Raw genomic sequence first — 18096 nt, forward strand, 5'->3', positions numbered from 1 at the left:
GGGCCATCCTCCACTGCACTCCCGGGCCACAGCAGAGAGCTGGCCTGGAAGAGGGGCAACCGGGACAGAATGCGGCGCCCCGACCAGGACTAGAACCTGGTGTGCCAGCACCGCAAGGCGGAGGATTAGCCTAGTGAGCCGTGGCGCTGGCTGATAAAATATTTTAAAATGCCTTCACAATGTTGTGCACACAGCACCACTATCTGATTCCAGAAAGTTCTGTCCCCAAAATGGAAGCCCTCCATACCAATGGCTGACACATTTTTTTTTTTGGAAAGGTTAATTTTATTGTGTGCCTCAAATCTGGAGCAAGTATGTAGTAACAAAGAACTGGTTTACAATTACAACCTTTAACGGTACAAAGATTCAGAAAGAAATGACACCAATATTTCTAGCGACAACACTTGCAACTTGTCACCCCATAGAGAGTAAGAAAATCTACCTAGATAGAACATTATGGATAAAACAAAAACTCAAGTCATAGTCTTGTTGAAAATTAGCTTTAAAACTCTGCATCCTGGACGCAGCGCATCCAGCTGATGGCCTAGAACCCAGGCAGCTGCTGGGTGTGCAGCAGGTGCAGCCCCAGGGCGGGGCCAGCGGCAGTCTCCCTGCAGGGCTGGGCAGGGCGGCCCGCCTGACTCCCATCGGCTGTGGAGACGCAGCAGACGGCGCGTGGGCAGCTGACTGCCAGCAGCAGTTGGCACGAGGTGTCGGTGCTCCTAACAGTCGTCTGCTAAGGTAATGCAGGTCAGTAGCCACAAGAAAACAGCTGCTGACCTGAAGTACAGCCCTGCGAGTTCTGTCCTGATTACACAGTGGCTTTAGTTTCCAGTGCCCACGGAGGTCATCGGTGGCCCCTCTTCCCCAGCCTTGGCCACCTTGCCACCGGTGTCCCAGCCTTCGTCTGGGCGCTGCCTGGATGTGTGCGTATTGCTCCTGTCCCCGACGGGTGGCTCAGGATGGAAAAGCGAGAGCTGGAGGCCGCCTGCCGCGCGCTGGACAGCGCCCCCTTGCTGTGCACCTCTGTCTCCACTCGTTGGTTTAGAAAGCAGTGTGCCGAGTGCTCTCCAGGGACCAGGCCCTCCCGGGGCACCGGGGACCAGGAGTGGATGGAAGACCAGAGCGCGGCATCTGTGCGGATCTCGCCTGCTCCGATCTCTCGGGAGCTAGTCTGAGTGGTCCACGCTGGCAGTGTTAGGGGGACAGAGAGCGAGCTGTGGGGGTCCAACCGTGCACCTCCAAAAGCCAGAGCCTGCACGCCAGGAGCAGGGCTGAGAGGAAGAGCAAGGCGGACGTGCCCACCTCTGCCCACCCTGGCGCTAGCCGCCGCCCTCGTAAGCTGCCCCCTCCCCCTTCTCAGCAGGGACTCTGGCACAAGACAAAGGGTGTCCTCTGAGCGGCGCCCACCCCACACTGGGGGTACCCAGAGTGGGGTGCAAAGTCACCCTCCAGGCACAGGCCTGGGGTCAAGGGCAAAGGCAGGAAAAGGTTCCACAGGGAGGGGCTTGGGTGGCAGGAAGTCCAGACAGGACGGGCAGAGGTCACAGACAAAACCCATGACAAAAACACACGTGTTTACTGTTAGACCACGGCCAGGGTGCAGGCCCGGGACCCCGCTGCCCCTCACACCGGTGGGCCTCCTGCTCACAGGCACGGCCTCCACGGAGGTCACAAGCAATGGGAGTCGCTCGGTAACACCAGCGATGGTGGGCGGCAACCCAGAGTCTGGCTGGGGGGCAGGAGACAGCTGCTCGGCCCCCAGGACACAGCTCCTGGCTGTGCCAGCATGGGGCGGGGTGGAGGGGGCCACAGGAGGGGCCCAGACACAGGCCCTGGCCGGGCACCCATGCTCCGGATCCATCAGCGCCGTCAATGCGTGGGGGTGGGGGAGCTGTAACGGACACGCGGGAAAGCCAGGGTGGGGCAGCCAACGAGGGAAGGTGCTGGGGCCTGGCTGGGACCCTACAGCCAGGGCCCCCAGGCGCCGGTGGCCTTGGGGTCGCAGCGGGGGTCCTCGGCAGGGAAGAACACGGGCACCGAGTGCTTCTGGTAGAAGCCCAGGCGCGCCAGCAGCTTGGCCACGATGTGCGGGTACTCTTGGGACAGGTCGTGTCTCTCCTCGGGGTCCCACTCGATGTTGAAGAGCCACAGGGTCTTGTTGGGGGGGTCCGGGGAGGGCACCTCTGTGGCGCCATGCAGCGACGGCGGGGGGATCCAGTAGCCACAGCCTGGCAGAGAAATGAGACCGTTTACCGGGGTGCTGGGGCAGGGCCTGAGGTCAGGGAGGGCCCCGGGTGCTGGGCGCAGACGCGTAAAACACGCGGCCCCAAGGCTGCCTCCAGACTCCTCACAAGCCCACGTCTAGTGGTGGTGCTTTTTTTGGTTTTGTTTTTTAAAGACTGATTTATTTATTCAAAAGGCAGTGTTACCTGGAGGAAGGGGCAGAGGCAGAGACAGATCTATCCACTGGTTCACTCCCCAAATGCCCCCAGACAGCCAGGGCTGAGCCAGCTGAAGCCGAGCTTGGAAGTCCATCCAGCCTCCCACATGGGCGCAAGGGCTCAAGCACGTGGGCATTCTTCTGCTGCTTTCATGGGCACATGAGCAGGGAGCGGGATCGGAAGTGGAGCAGCTGGGATATGAACCAGTACCCACACGGGATTCCAACTTTGCAGGCCGCAGCCTTATCCACTACGCCACAGTGCCGGCCCCCGTCTGGTGCTTTAGTGAGACCCTTCTTCCTACTTCACAGCCAAGACATTGGGGGGGGGGAGGGAGGGAGGGAGAAAGAGGGAGAGGGAGGGAGAAAGAGGGAGAGAGGGAGAGGGAGAGAGGGAGGGAGGGAGGCAGGAAGAGAGAGAGAGAGGGGGAGAGGGGGAGAGGGGGAGAGAGGGAGAGAGGGAGAGAGGGGGAGGGAGGGAGGGAGAGAGGGAGAGGGGGAGGGAGGGAGAGAGAGAGAATGTGTGTGTGTGTATGAGACAGGGACCTCCGGCTGGCATCACAACTGGGGATGGGTGCCCCTGAGTTCACTGGGCCACACTGAAATGTCTTGCAATCCACGGTACGGTCCTCAGGAATGATGTCTTGCGTAGGTGTCAACCCCTGCCCCCCCCCCCCAAAGTGAGGGGTAACCTCACAGCCTGAATGGTCACATCACCAGCATGGCCTTTTACAGATACCATCCAGACGCAAGGCCCCAATGGCCCAGTGTGTGGCTCTGAGACGTTCTGTGACAGCTGGACGTGCGTGACTGACAGCCCCCCACGTGGGAAGTCCCAGTCCCCAGCAGGTAGGGCCATGGCATCTGCTCCCCTAACCCCGCTGCAGTTCTCAATTTTTAATTTGTCAATGGTCAGGATCAGTGAACGAAACCACCCTCCTTCTCTCTTTTGGTTCTGCCAGAGGCTGGGTGCACCTGGCCTGGGCCGTGGTGACAAGGGAAGCTGTGTGGCCGGGAATGGCCAAGCCTTAAGGCGGGAGGACACCTTGCGTGCACAGTCTTCCGTGACACAGGGCAGCAGGGAGCGCGAGAGACTGGGAGCTGAGCAGGTGGGGGAGGAGCTGAGGAGGGGCGGGCAGTGGGCGGAACAAGAGGGTAAGGCCTCCCTTCCCAGGGAAATGGCCCACGACGGGCAGGCTGCACACCGCGCGGTCCCACGCTCGGCCTCCTACCTGGGTAGCCCGTGAGGAGTTTCCAGCTCCCGTGTCTGATGGCGGCGTGGATGGACGTGTTAAAGGCTGGAGACGCGGGCAGGGCAGGCTCCGCCTGTGCTGGGATCGCGCTGCTCCCGGGGCCTGTGGAGAGCGTTTGGAAGAGCGTCAGGCGCTGTTCCTGGACCATGTGTTTTCCCCTTGCCAGGCAGTGGCTTGTACTCAACGCGGGCGTGCAGACGTGTATCCCGCCACGGACGAATCGCGTCCCCAGGATAACAGAGCTATGGTTACATCAGTGTCAGTCACAGGCCGTCACAAGCCCCGAGCAAACCCCGAGAGATGAGGACGCCCATTCATCCCGGAAACCCATGTTCTGCCAACAGCACGCAGCCGCCCTGGGCAGGAGGCGCTTCTGTCACCCCAGGCGGGTGCTGTGTGCGGCTTTTTAACTCTTTTTAACTCGAGCAGGGAGGGGCTGAGCGGAGAGCCAGCCCTGGTGCCGTGCGGGGCAGCCCTCTGACCCCACAGAGGGCTGGGTGACAGGGTCCACGACTGCACCTTCATAAAACGCATCACGCTCTCTCACTTGGAAATCTGCGTTTCTCGCAAACACGCTGGAGAATCCAGACTAAGGACAGGAAAGCAGAAGTGCCTGTGGATTTGCTGGTGGCTGTGACCATTGTGTGTACATCTATTGAGGCTTTCGCCGTGTAATACGTAAGCCAGACAAGCGCACCACCGGACCTGTAAGCAGAAGCAGGAAGTTCGTGATAGGCAGGTGGTTTTCCTGCCCAGAGGAGACAGCAGGACCGAGGGGATCCGCATGGAGCGAACAGAGAGCCTCGCATCCACCCCGAGGATAAAGGGTGAGTGTGGCTGCTGGAGAGGGCGATGAGGCGCCTGGGCCACAGCTGAGAAAGGCCATGCTTACTCATCGATTTGCTTTTATTTCAAAGGCAGAGAGACAGGCAGATCCCCCATGGGCAGGTTCACTCCCCAGATACTTGTTAGCCAGCGGGGCTGGGCCAGCTGGGCCAAAGCCAGGAGCCTGGAACTCCAGTCAGGTCTCCCATGTGTGTGGCTGGGACCAAGTACTTGAGCCATCACTGGCTGCCTTCCCAGGTACACATTTGCAGGAAGAAGGAACTGGAAACAGAACTGGCACTCGAACCCAGGCACTCCAACCGGCACCTTAACCACAGGCTAAGCCTGGCCCAAAGAACGGCCATCCTTCACGGCACGTGTGGGGAATGGGGGGGTGCAGACTGGGGCCTAGGAGGTCGTGAAGATGTGGCGGCTGCACCCTGGACAGCAGGTGCGGGCAGGCTGCGGCCGCCAGCTGGTGCAAGGGGGAACGCCAGAGGCACTGGGCTCGCCACCAAGCTGTCAGAGGTGGAAGAAACAGGGAAAAAGAGTAACTTTTAGAAAACTAACATTCACCAAATGTAAGAGACCCGGTGCTGTTTTACACTGCATGCAAGTGGCAACCGAGGCACACGTGGGTTAAGGCACAGGTGCCATCCGGGTTCAACATCAGGGAAGTTCCTAAGGCTCAGAGCTTCCCGAAGACCGGCAGGCTGGGCCTCCTGGGCAGGAGGACTTCCTGGCACAGATGTTCTTCACTGGGTACAGGTGGGAGGGGAGGGCAGCAAGCTGTCCTCTCGCCAGCTCAGGTCTGAAATGCTGCACAGGCAGAATGAGCTGGGCACGGTGGGGCGCAGGGCCCTGACTCCCGCCCTAACTAACGCTCCATGTAACTAACACCCCACCTAACACCCCACCTAACACCCCACCTAACAAACACCCCACCTAACTAACACCCCCACTAACTAACACCCCATGTAACTAACGCCTCCCCCAACGCCCCCCCTAACTAACGCCCCACCTAACACCCTACCTAACACCCCACCTAACACCCCACTTAACTAACACCCCACTTAACTAACACCCCACCTAACACCCCACCTAACTAACGCCCCACCTAACACCCCACCTAACACCCCACCTAACTAATACCCCACCTAACTAATGCCCCGCCTAACACCCAACCTAACAAACGCCCAACCTAACACCCAACTTAACGCCCCACCTAACTAACACCCCACCTAACTAACGCCCCACCTAACACCCAACCTAACTAACGCTCCACCTAACTAACTAATGCCCCGCCTAACTAACTAACGCCCCGCCTAACTAACGCTCCACCTAACTAACTAATGCCCCGCCTAACTAACTAACGCCCCGCCTAACTAACGCTCCACCTAACTAACTAATGCCCCGCCTAACTAACTAACGCCCCGCCTAACTAACGCTCCACCTAACTAACTAATGCCCCACCTAACTAACTAACGCCCCACCTAACTAACGCCGGCCCCTTACAACTTCTTAGGGTCAGTTTGTTTATTTGCGCTGAAGCTGACTTGACACTGAACACGACTGGCCAACACCTCTGCCCGGCTCCAGTCAATGCAAGTTCAAGGACTCCAAACTCGGAATAAAGGTCACGTCGCTAACTCACAGCCCACTGCCCAGGGCTGCGCGTCGCCCCACCCCAGCCACAGTGCACTTGGGCGGGCGGACACACGAGGTGCACACAGGTTCCGCTGCCCGGGCTGCTCGTGGCATCACAAGTGCCGTCACGGAGAGCCCAGGCCCAGGCCCGACTGTCACCTCACTGTGTGGCAACGACGTACAGGTGTGCAGTGCTGTCCACGATTGTTGGATCTAAAATAGAACTTTTTTTTTTTTTTTCCTAAGAAGAGCCTCCTAAAATCACCAGTTGGAATGCCCACACTTTAAATTTCAAAGAGGGGAAAGTCCTGGTAGCCAGACGTGCAGCTCGGCCCGCTGGAGCTGGGACGGACAAAGAGGCCAGACAGCACCAGCCTGTACCGTGCTGCCCTGCCCCGGTGCTGAAGAGGAACGCAGAAGTCACGGTGGCCATCGGGGCCACTCCAGAGTGTCTGCCCACTCGCGGATGAAGGTGGCCAGGCAATCAGCCCAGGAGCACCACACAGCCTCCTGGATTCCCACGCTGGTGCATCAGACGGGCACGTGCACAGAACAGATGAACAAACGGAAAGACCTTCCCTCCGGTCAGCTCAGAGCTGTGCTCTAGACCCGACAGCCCTCACAGGCCAGGTGCAGACAACCGGCCCACCTTGTTCAAACTCTGACTCGCAAACCAGCTACCATGCGAATGAGATATTACTAGAAAAGTCTACATGCCACACAGATCTGGCTAGACTGGAATTAGAGTGAAAAAAAGTATGGACGCCCATTCCCGGTTCTCCGCGGGATCACGTGAGCCCTGTGGTCACCCAAACTCCTCGCTGCAGCCCTCTGAGCAAAGTCCAGCTCAGCTCCGGCCTCATCAGGACCAGGCTGGCCCACAGGGCTGTCCGGCCTCCCGCCCCCTCCAGCAGCACTTGCTGGGCTTGTGATGGTCTCTGCACAGCCAATGGCCAAGGACCGCCCTGCGGACAACTTGCAGCCTCACTGGGCAGAAGGAAGGGGAGAGGCGCAGCGAGGGAGGGGAGAGGCAGGAGGTGCAGGTGTGGGGGGAGGGAGGATGCCCATCAGCCGGGGTCTCGGGGCGCCGAGCAGCCGCCGCCCCTCTACCCTCATCATTTACTTCTCTGCCTCTCTCCTTGTTTGCCAGCTTTTTCCAACTCAGGCGAGGAGGCCAGCGGGTGGGGGACAGAATGAGGTGCAGAGGAACTGGGGTTCAAGCACCGTTCGTGCCCGACTGTGACAGCACTCCATCAGCACCTGCTGTGTTGTCCTCCACATTGCCCGGTCGCTGACAGAAGCGTCTGCAGCGGTGTCGAGACCCCTGGCTTTGGAGCGGGACTCCCCAGGTCAGCCCCCGCATCACAGCCTCGGTACCAGGGCCACTGCCTTAGCCTCTCGTCTCTCACCGGTAAACGAGTGATGGGCTCCCAGCTTCTGGGGAGAAGTGCATGACACGGTACACGGAAGGGGTGTGGTGCACAGTGACTCTCACCGCACACTAGCGGTTACTGTGCCGAAATGCTGCAGCCGACGCAGTGACGCAGGGCAGCAGGGCAGTGGTTTGCAACCTTCTCAAGTGACAACAACTTCTAAATGAATGCTACGTTTGGGGCCGGTGCTGTTGCACAGTGGGTTAAAAGCCCTGGCCTGAGGTGCTGGCATCCCATATGGGTGCCGGTTCAAGTCCTGGCTGCTCTACTTCCAATCCAGCTCTCTGCATGGCTTGGGAAAGCAGTGGAAGATGGCCCATGACCCTGGCGCCCCTGCACCCATGTGGGAGACCCGGAAGAAGCTCCTGGCTCCTGGCTATGGATCGGCACCACTCTGGCCGTTGCGGCCATCTGGGGAATGACCCAGTGGATGGAAGACCTCTCTCTCTGTCTTACAACTCTCTTTGTAACTCTTTCAAATAAATAAAAATAAATCTTAATAAATAAATAAATGCTACACAGCCACCTGCTGCACACAACAGCTAACAGCAGAGCTGTCCAGCCCCTACCTGGGCCTCCATGAACTCTGGGTGGAGGGCAGTAGCCTGGAGCACTCCACTGTACCTGCCCACATGGGCACAGGTGTGGGGAGGGCGGGACTTGCTGGGAGAGGGTTACAGGTGCCCTCTCTCTTCCCAGTCCCTGCTGCTCCTCAGGGCCTGTGTGCTCTGCCCTGAATACCCAGCGAGGAGTGAAACAGGGAAGCCGACCACTGCTAAAAGCTCTCTCGTCACTGGACTTGAACCGGCTGCTAAAACTGTTACTCCACACAACTTGCCCAGGATCCCTTCTGTCCTTGCACCATGAACCAGGAGTGTCGGGAAAATATGCCAGAACGAAGCTAATCAGAAAAAGGTGAGGAGGCATTTGCGGATGTTACGCATTACCTACGGGGAAAGCAAAACGCTCCTGACGTTTATAAATGAGCTCCACGTGCTGGATTTCAAGTGGATCTAAGTTTATGATTTCAGTTTACAAAGTCGCTTTCTCTGACACCGACCCTCTCAGTCCATATCTGATGTTTTAAAGTCCCAGTGAGCAAAATCAGCTTCGCTGTGGCATGCTCAGACCAGACGGAGTTGCAGGGTTAACCCTCACTGCAGTGTGCGTACTAAGTACTCAGAGCGCCTGTGAGCTACAGGGCTGGCCACAGCTGGTGAATGTGGACATCAGCAGGAGTGCCGATCGAGTGGGTAAACCAGCACCGGCCAGGGCAGCCAAACCCCGAATCCTCAATGTGCGACCTCCCGGGACATCGGGCATTCGTATCTGAATGGTGACAAGACACTTTCTCATGTGTTGGTTTAAACTGCATTTTGAGTAAATCATTCGCGTTTTCTCCACCTATTACACAAACACCCCTTCTGCTGATCACTCTGTGCACGAGGCCACCTCTTCAGACTGAAGAAACCAGGCCCGGCAGGAAGGATCAAATAACCCCTCAAACACCGTGAGTTGTGCTGGGGAACAGAGCACACCAAGTGCCAGGGAGGGCACTGGGATGGGGCCCTAGGACAGAGTGTGGCCAGCAGGGAGTGGCAGGGATGGCCCGGCCCTAGGGAGGAGTCCCCTCTTGTACGCTCTGTTCCCTAGGGATCTTCCCCGCTTCAGTCTCTGAGCAGGAAAACGATGGCAAAGCAGAACTGCTGCCACAGCGCCTGGAGCAGGCGACTCAGCCCACGGGCGTCACCTCCACCTGCACAGGGGACACAGCCCACAGGGGTCACCTCCACCTGTACAGGGGACACAGCCCATGGCGTCACCTCCACCTGCACAGGGGACACAGCCCACGGGGGTCACCTCCACCTGCACAGGAGACACAGCCCACGGGGGTCACCTCCACCTGTACAGGGGACACAGCCCATGGCGTCACCTCCACCTGCACAGGGGACACAGCCCACAGGGCTCACCTCCACCTGCACAGGAGACACAGCCCACAGGGCTCACCTCCACCTGCACAGGAGACACAGCCCACGGGGGTCACCTCCACCTGTACAGGGGACACAGCCCACGGGGGTCACCTCCACCTGCACAGGAGACACAGCCCACGGGGGTCACCTCCACCTGCACAGGGGACACAGCCCACAGGGGTCACCTCCACCTGCACAGGGGACACAGCCCACAGGGGTCACCTCCACGTGTACAGGGGACACAGCCCACGGGGGTCACCTCCACCTGCACAGGGGACACAGCCCACGGGGGTCACCTCCACGTGTACAGGGGACACAGCCCACGGGGTCACCTCCACCTGTACAGGGGACACAGCCCATGGGGGTCACCTCCACCTGCACAGGAGACACAGCCCACGGGCGTCACCTCCACCTGCACAGGAGACACAGCCCACGGGGGTCACCTCCACCTACACAGGGGACACAGCCCACGGGGGTCACCTCCACCTGCACAGGAGACACAGCCCACGGGGGTCACCTCCACCTGCACAGGGGACACAGCCCACGGGGGTCACCTCCACCTGCACAGGAGACACAGCCCACGGGGGTCACCCCCACCTGTACAGGGGACACAGCCCATGGCGTCATCTCCACCTGCACAGGGGACACAGCCCACGGGCGTCACCTCCACCTGCACAGGGGACACAGCCCACGGGGGTCACCTCCACCTGCACAGGGGACACAGCCCACGGGGGTCACCTCCACCTGCACAGGGGACACAGCCCACGGGGTCACCTCCACCTGTACAGGGGACACAGCCCATGGCGTCACCTCCACCTGCACAGGGGACACAGCCCACGGGGTCACCTCCACCTGTACAGGGGACACAGCCCACGGGGTCACCTCCACCTGCACAGGAGACACAGCCCACAGGGGTCACCTCCACCTGTACAGGGGACACAGCCCACGGGGGTCACCTCTACCTGCACAGGGGACACAGCCCACGGGCGTCACCTCCACCTGCACAGGGGACACAGCCCACGGGGTCACCTCCACCTGTACAGGGGACACAGCCCACGGGGTCACCTCCACCTGCACAGGCGACTCAGCCCACAGGGGTCACCTCCACCTGTACAGGGGACACAGCCCACGGGCGTCACCTCCACCTGCACAGGAGACACAGCCCACGGGGTCACCTCCACCTGCACAGGGGACACAGCCCACGGGCGTCACCTCCACCTGCACAGGGGACACAGCCCACGGGGTCACCTCCACCTGTACAGGGGACACAGCCCACGGGGTCACCTCCACCTGCACAGGCGACTCAGCCCACAGGGGTCACCTCCACCTGTACAGGGGACACAGCCCACAGGGGTCACCTCCACCTGCACAGGCGACTCAGCCCACAGGGGTCACCTCCACCTGCACAGGGGACACAGCCCACGGGCGTCACCTCCACCTGCACAGGGGACACAGCCCACGGGCGTCACCTCCACCTGCACAGGGGACACAGCCCATGGCGTCACCTCCACCTGCACAGGGGACACAGCCCACGGGCGTCACCTCCACCTGCACAGGGGACACAGCCCACGGGGTCACCTCCACCTGCACAGGGGACACAGCCCACGGGGGTCACCTCCACCTGCACAGGAAACACAGCCCACGGGGGTCACCTCCACCTGCACAGGGGACACAGCCCACGGGGGTCACCTCCACCTGCACAGGAGACACAGCCCACGGGGGTCACCTCCACCTGCACAGGAGACACAGCCCACGGGGGTCACCTCCACCTGCACAGGGGACACAGCCCACGGGGGTCACCTCCACCTGCACAGGGGACACAGCCCACGGGGGTCACCTCCACCTGCACAGGCGACTCAGCCCACAGGGGTCACCTCCACCTGCACAGGGGACACAGCCCACGGGCGTCACCTCCACCTGCACAGGGGACACAGCCCACGGGCGTCACCTCCACCTGCACAGGGGACACAGCCCATGGCGTCACCTCCACCTGCACAGGGGACACAGCCCACGGGCGTCACCTCCACCTGCACAGGGGACACAGCCCACGGGGTCACCTCCACCTGCACAGGGGACACAGCCCACGGGGGTCACCTCCACCTGCACAGGAAACACAGCCCACGGGGGTCACCTCCACCTGCACAGGGGACACAGCCCACGGGGGTCACCTCCACCTGCACAGGAGACACAGCCCACGGGGGTCACCTCCACCTGCACAGGGGACACAGCCCACGGGCGTCACCTCCACCTGCACAGGGGACACAGCCCACGGGCGTCACCTCCACCTGCACAGGGGACACAGCCCACGGGGGTCACCTCCACCTGCACAGGGGACACAGCCCACGGGGGTCACCTCCACCTGCACAGGGGACACAGCCCACGGGGGTCAGTCACCTCCACCTGTACAGGACACAGCCCACGGGGGTCACCTCCACCTGCACAGGGGACACAGCCCACGGGGGTCACCTCCACCTGCACAGGGGACACAGCCCACGGGCGTCACCTCCACCTGCACAGGGGACACAGCCCACGGGGGTCACCTCCACCTGCACAGGGGACACAGCCCACGGGGTCACCTCCACCTGCACAGGGGACACAGCCCACAGGGGTCACCTCCACCTGCACAGGGGACACAGCCCACGGGGGTCAGTCACCTCCACCTGTACAGGACACAGCCCACGGGGGTCACCTCCACCTGCACAGGGGACACAGCCCACGGGGGTCACCTCCACCTGCACAGGGGACACAGCCCACGGGGGTCACCTCCACCTGCACAGGGGACACAGCCCACGGGCGTCACCTCCACCTGCACAGGGGACACAGCCCACGGGGGTCACCTCCACCTGCACAGGGGACACAGCCCACGGGGTCACCTCCACCTGCACAGGGGACACAGCCCACGGGGTCACCTCCACCTGCACAGGGGACACAGCCCACGGGGGTCAGTCACCTCCACCTGCACAGGGGACACAGCCCATGGCGTCACCTCCACCTGGCTTTCTCTTTGTCCCTTGTGCTGCTTGCCCTCTGCTGGTCCCCAAGTGTTTTCATCCCCCAGCTTTCTATCTGAATTCACCCCTCCCCAGGATTCCAGACCAGCACCCAGAAACCAAGCAGCCACTGGCCACCCTCTCCCTGCACCCCAGCGCAGCCGCAGTGGACAGGGAACCGGAGGTCCACCTGCACTGTTTGTCCTGCCCTCAGACGGGCCCTCCTCCCCCTCTCCGTGGCCTCCCTGCTGCCTGGCCTTGGCCCCAGGAGCCCCCTCTGCTCCGCCCTGGGCCCCAGGGCCTGGTGGAGCTGAGGGGGCAGGCAAAGCCCCGGGGTCTGCAGAGGACTCCCGGCTGGGGCCCATCCGCAGGGCCGAGACCTGGCCCCCCAGCTGCGGAAGCCCTGGGGAAACAGGGGCAGAGGCCTGGAGAGAAGCAGCCCCCTCCACACAGTCGGCAGGAGGAGGGGAGGGGCCTCCGCCAGCAGGGCAGGAGGAGCCACGCCCCCAGGTGGGGTGGGAGGAGCCTCTGCAGACCAGAGGCTGGACCCCACCCCACAGGGCGGGAGGAGCGGATGCTGGGCAGCTGGACCCGCTGCACTCGGGGTCGGGGAGACACCAAGAAGGCCGCAAGAGCTGGGTCGGCCTAGAGGACGCCATGCTGACAGCACCTGCACCCACGCCCGCCCAGACAGGAACGTGGGCCCAGGGAGCCTGAAACAAGCAAGCGGGACCTCCCCCGGCACCGCCGTCAGTGCATGGCCAGGGTCTCTGGCGGGCTGGCCGCCCCCCTGTCCCTACCTCAGGACTGGTGCCGACCGCCCCGCCATCCCTACCTCAGGACTGGGGCCGGCCGTCCCGCCGTCCCTACCTCAGAACGGTGCCAGCCACCCCGCCATTTTTACCTCAGAACAGTGCCAGCCGCCCCGCCATCCCTACCTCAGAACGGTGCCAGCCACCCTGCCATTTTTACCTCAGGACTGGGGCCAGCTGCCCCGCCATCCCTACCTCAGGACTGGGCCGGCCGCCCAGCCATTTTTACCTCAGGATGGGTGCCGGCCACCCCGCCATCCCTACCTCAGGACAGTGCCAGCCACTCCGCCATTTTTACCTCAGAACCCGCCATTTCCACCTCAGAACTGCGGCTGCTCCGAATCCACATTTTCAGTCTGTCTCTCTCTAAATACACGTTTTCCAAGTAATTGGTGGAGGCAGTCAACAAATGGCTATAAATAGGCATTGTGTGTACAAAAAAGAGGGAAACTAACCAAAAATATTCCTCCTCGGCCTGTGATTAGGCGGTGAGCTTGTAGGCCGGCCCCGGGCTCTCTGGCCCGGGATCAAAGAAGATGGCGCCCGCCCTCGGCCCCGGCGCGGGCCCAACCACAGGGGCTCCAGATCCAAGCCCCGCACCCACGCTTCCTCCTCCAGCGTTTTGGATAAAGATGAAATAACGCCGACGTCATCCTCCCTTTGGAAGGGGTCCTGCCCTGGAGGCAACCCTGGCCTTTGTGGGCGGCCGGGCACTGCCGGCCATCCTGAGCCTGGGAGCCCACGCCTGCACGGCAGCCAGTCACGGCAGAGCACAAAGCCAAAGCCGGCTGCGATCTTCCCTGGATAGCCATCACACCTCCCTGCGTGGCCTAAACCCCTGCGCGTTCCGCAACCCTGTGGTGCCAGCAGTGGGGCCGCCAGGCACTGCTGGCCAATGGGAAAAAGCAAAACCTTGAGATGGCACTTCCCAGCTTCGCCCAGCCTCGCCCGGCTCTGGCAGTGGCCCGCTGAGCCCGCAGAGGTTTGGCGTGAGGAGCTGGGCTGCCCAACACAAAACCTGTCTTCCCAGAGAAGCTGAAAACACACCCGAGGCGGTGGGCAAAGACTGCTTCCTCGCTCTGCAACTGAGAGAACAGAACGTTATGGAAGTGGGGCGGTCTGCCTCTGGGGTCACCGTGCCTTCAGTGGCCCGCGGGATCAAGGGGCCTGGTGGGGTTGTGATGATGGACTTCCTGGAGCTGGTGTCTCCCGCCCGCCTGGTGGAACCGCCTGGCCCACTGCCCGCCTAAGGCCTGCAAGGTCATTTGCTCTCTGGCCCTGCAGGAGTCTGAATTCAACAAACCTATAGCAGGCTAATTTTCACGTGGATAATTTTGTGTGGCCCGCAAAAGATGTTATAAATATCCAAGAGGCCCTTGGCAGAAAAAGTGTCCACACTCCCTTGCTGGCTGGATCCGAGAGAGTCCTCAGGCAGTTCTCAGCAGGGGCCTCTCCTAGGTCTCAGGCGGCTCTCTCCTGCTGAACAGATGAAAGGGGTGGGGGTGGCGGGTGGGGGTGGGGAGGCCCTTTTTTTGGCTGTTTGCTCTCCCCAGGGTGGAATCCTCATCTGCACACGATAGGGATCCTTTGTGCTGCAAAGAAGGGCACCCTGGGAACTGGACGGACTTCTCACCCTGGGAGGAGGGACTGATCACACCTCCTGCCCCAACTGGCCGCCCCCTGTGCACTGGGGATGGACGCTCCAGCCCACCGCTGCGCAGTGCTGGGGACAGATCACTTCACTTCCTCCCCCTTGCTTTACTTCTCTGAGATGCGAATGGCCCCAGCCCTGCGGACACTGCCTATGCGGATTGAGTGGCAGGTGTGTGTCAAGTGCTAAGCCAGCAGTGGCTGGCTCCAAGCCACAGGTGGCCTCTGTTGTCACCATCAAGTGACATTCACCCACCGGCTGAGAGAAACAAAACAGGGGCGGAGCAGCGTCCCCGACTGTGGGGCTGTCACAAAGCTGATCCTAAGCAATGGTCTCTACAGATCACCATCTGCAAAAACAGAGCCAATACTGTGGGGCCATCACTCCCACCCCCCACTGCCTAAGCTCTCGGCAAACACAACACAACTGACAGCCCATCTGTGGGCAAGTGACAGCCCATCTGTGGGCAGGCTGCTGCAGCCACATCACACCATCCAGGTCCCCAGGGAGCCATGCGTCCTGCCTGTCTTGGCACAGCAGGTGGGGGGAGGCCTGGGTCAGCCCCTGCAGGGTCCTGCCTCTGGCGTCCTCTGCACTCGCCACTGCCCTGCCTTGCTTCCTCCCCAAGCCCGGACTGGGCCTGTCTTCCCACTCACAGGAACTGTGAGGCCACAAGAAGTGCATGCACACTCGTGCAGGCTGGGAAAGCCGAGTGGGTGTCGGAAACCAGAGGGAGGTGGAGACAGGGCCAGGGGAAAGACCCGCCTGGAAAGCTGGGCACGGGGAGCCGAGGCCTCTGCAGGGAGAAGGGACCCCAGGCGCGCGGGCGAGGGGTCAGAGCCACCCTTCTCGCCCCCTGCTGTCTCTCGTGGAGCAGGGCAAGGCTGGCTCCTTTCCGGCACAGGCCGGCACAGCCCCGCTCCCCGGCTCTCCCTCTGTGCTGGCCTCACCCCCCAGCCAAGGCACGCCCTAGTTCCAAGATTTTCTCCATGTGTTTGAGGGGGTGTCTGACAGGAAGGCGTTTTGAGAAGGGATCAAGTGGGGGACAGAGCGAGAACCTGGACCCTTTTCCATAACCAACGGTCCTCAGGGTGACCCTGGGTGATGCCACCAAGAGACAGAGCAGAGTGACTTGGAGAACCCAGGGGATGGGAACAAAACGGGCCCCTCCTTGCCTTCTTCTTTCCCACTCACATTATGAAACATGTCGTGCACGGAAGCTGACGGAACAGCAGCACACCCAACACCCAGCTCCAACAGCCGCTGACTGGAGGCCATCTCAACCGTTTCCTCTCACGTCACCCGCAGACCCACCTGTCGTACTTCAAGGATGCTCCTGGCCACCAACACCTCCCTGTGTAGCCATCTTAGCGCCTGAATCTAAAAGGCAGGAACTCTGAAAACTGGAACCCCAACCACACACTGTGACTCCACCGGGACCCAGTGCGGCAGCACCCCACGCAGGCACTGTGACCCACTGCTGCTAAAGGTGCCCGCGCCCCTCACAGGCACTGTGACCCCACTGCTGATAAAGGCGCCTGCGCCCCACGCAGGCCCTGTGACCCACTGCTGCTGAAGGCGCCGCGCCCCACGCAGGCACTGTGACCCTCTGCTGATAAAGGCGCCGCGCCCCACGCAGGCACTGTGACCCTCTGCTGATAAAGGTGCCTGTACCCCACGCACACAAAGTGACCCCACTGCAGCCAAAGGTGTCTGCACCCCACACACGCGAAGTGAGCCCACTGCAGCCAAAGGTGCTTGCACCCCACACACGCGAAGTGAGCCCACCGCAGCCAAAGGTGCCAGGACCCCCCGCCCATGCACTGTGACCCCGCTGGGATCAAGCCGGGTTTCTTAAGAGCTTCACAGATCCGTGCTGTCTCCACCTAGTTCTTGTTTTTTAAGGACTTACTTATCTGAAAGGCAGAGTGACAGGAAGAGAGCAGGAGACACAGACACACACACGTATTTCTCCCATCTGCTGGTGTACTCCCCACACGGCCTCAACAGCTGGGCTGGGCCAGGAGCCCAGAACTCCATCCAGGTCTCCCACATGAATGCAGGGGCCCGGGCACCTGAGTGACCTTCCACTGCCTTCCCAGGCACACCAGCAGGGAGCTGGATTGGAAGCTAACCGGAAACAGCGTCACAAGCAGTGGCTTACCCTGCTGTATCACAGCACTGGCCCAACTTCTTGGCTTTTAAGTACTCTTCTCACGATGCCCACGTCACCTCCTAGGTGGCTGGGGGGACACAGTCCTTGTGTCCCAGCGTCTCAGGGCAGCAAGCCCTCTGGGGCACATCCTCCTCTGGGTGGGGGGTGGCCACTTTGCACTGCACTGCCGCCTGACGCATCGAGAGGCCCTCCTAGGAACACAGTCCCCAACTTCCGCAGCCACAGGCACGGCAGGAGCCAAGTAGTTCTGAAGTCTGCAGGGACCAGTCTCATCGCAGGCTCAGGACAGCTCTGTGCTCCACCCTGCCTGGTGCTGCAGGGAGCCAGGCTGGACCCCGGGACCCCGGGGCTCCCACCCACCACGGTGTCCTGGCTGTGGTTATGGGTGGGGGGAAGGCAAGGGAGAAACAGCACCACAAAGTCTGTGGAAGTGGAATGAAAAGATAAGTTTATTCTGATGCAACAAGTTTTGAAGTTGTATATTTCGAGTGGGAGTCTTCAAAAAGTTCACAGAACATGGGTATTACAGGAAAAAAACCACATGGGTTTCTAATACTGTTGCACCAAGATAAACTTACCTTCTAATTGCAGTTTTCCACGAGCTTTAGTGCCCTCGTGAATGCTGGCCGCTCGCCTCGTCCTGCTCTTAGACCCTAAGTGGTGGACACAAGAGGCTCCCACGCCCGGGAAGGAAGCTGCAGACGTGCAGTGTGAAAACCAAACCACGCCGCAGGCTGTGTGCTGGGACGCGATGCGTGGGGGAGCACACACGTCCAGGCCCCTGTCCCCGACAGGCTCCACACCTACTGAGCATGGGCAGAACCTGCAGCTTCTAGAGGCAACAGGAGACACTGAACGGCGCCGCTGGAGGTGCAATGAGTGCTTAACTCTGCCAG

General features: G+C 61.1%; 1 protein-coding gene across 1 annotated transcript in view; it reads right to left on the reverse strand.

Moving 5' to 3' along the window:
* Nucleotides 1–261: 261 nt before the first annotated feature.
* ARSB (arylsulfatase B) overlaps nucleotides 262–18096 on the reverse strand; it is a 147754-nt gene continuing 129919 nt past the window's right edge. The window contains exons 8-9 of the mRNA XM_089312908.1: nucleotides 3676–3798; nucleotides 262–2231 (exon numbers count right to left, since the gene is read on the reverse strand). Coding sequence (XP_089169034.1) covers nucleotides 1966–2231; nucleotides 3676–3798 — 389 coding nt within the window. The 3' untranslated portion in view covers nucleotides 262–1965. The remainder of the gene's footprint in view (nucleotides 2232–3675; nucleotides 3799–18096) is intronic.

This window comes from Oryctolagus cuniculus, chromosome 14 (genome assembly GCF_051225735.1).
Source record: "Oryctolagus cuniculus isolate XC-2025 breed Fujian yellow rabbit chromosome 14, ASM5122573v1, whole genome shotgun sequence".
Taxonomy (NCBI): Eukaryota; Metazoa; Chordata; class Mammalia; order Lagomorpha; family Leporidae; genus Oryctolagus; species Oryctolagus cuniculus.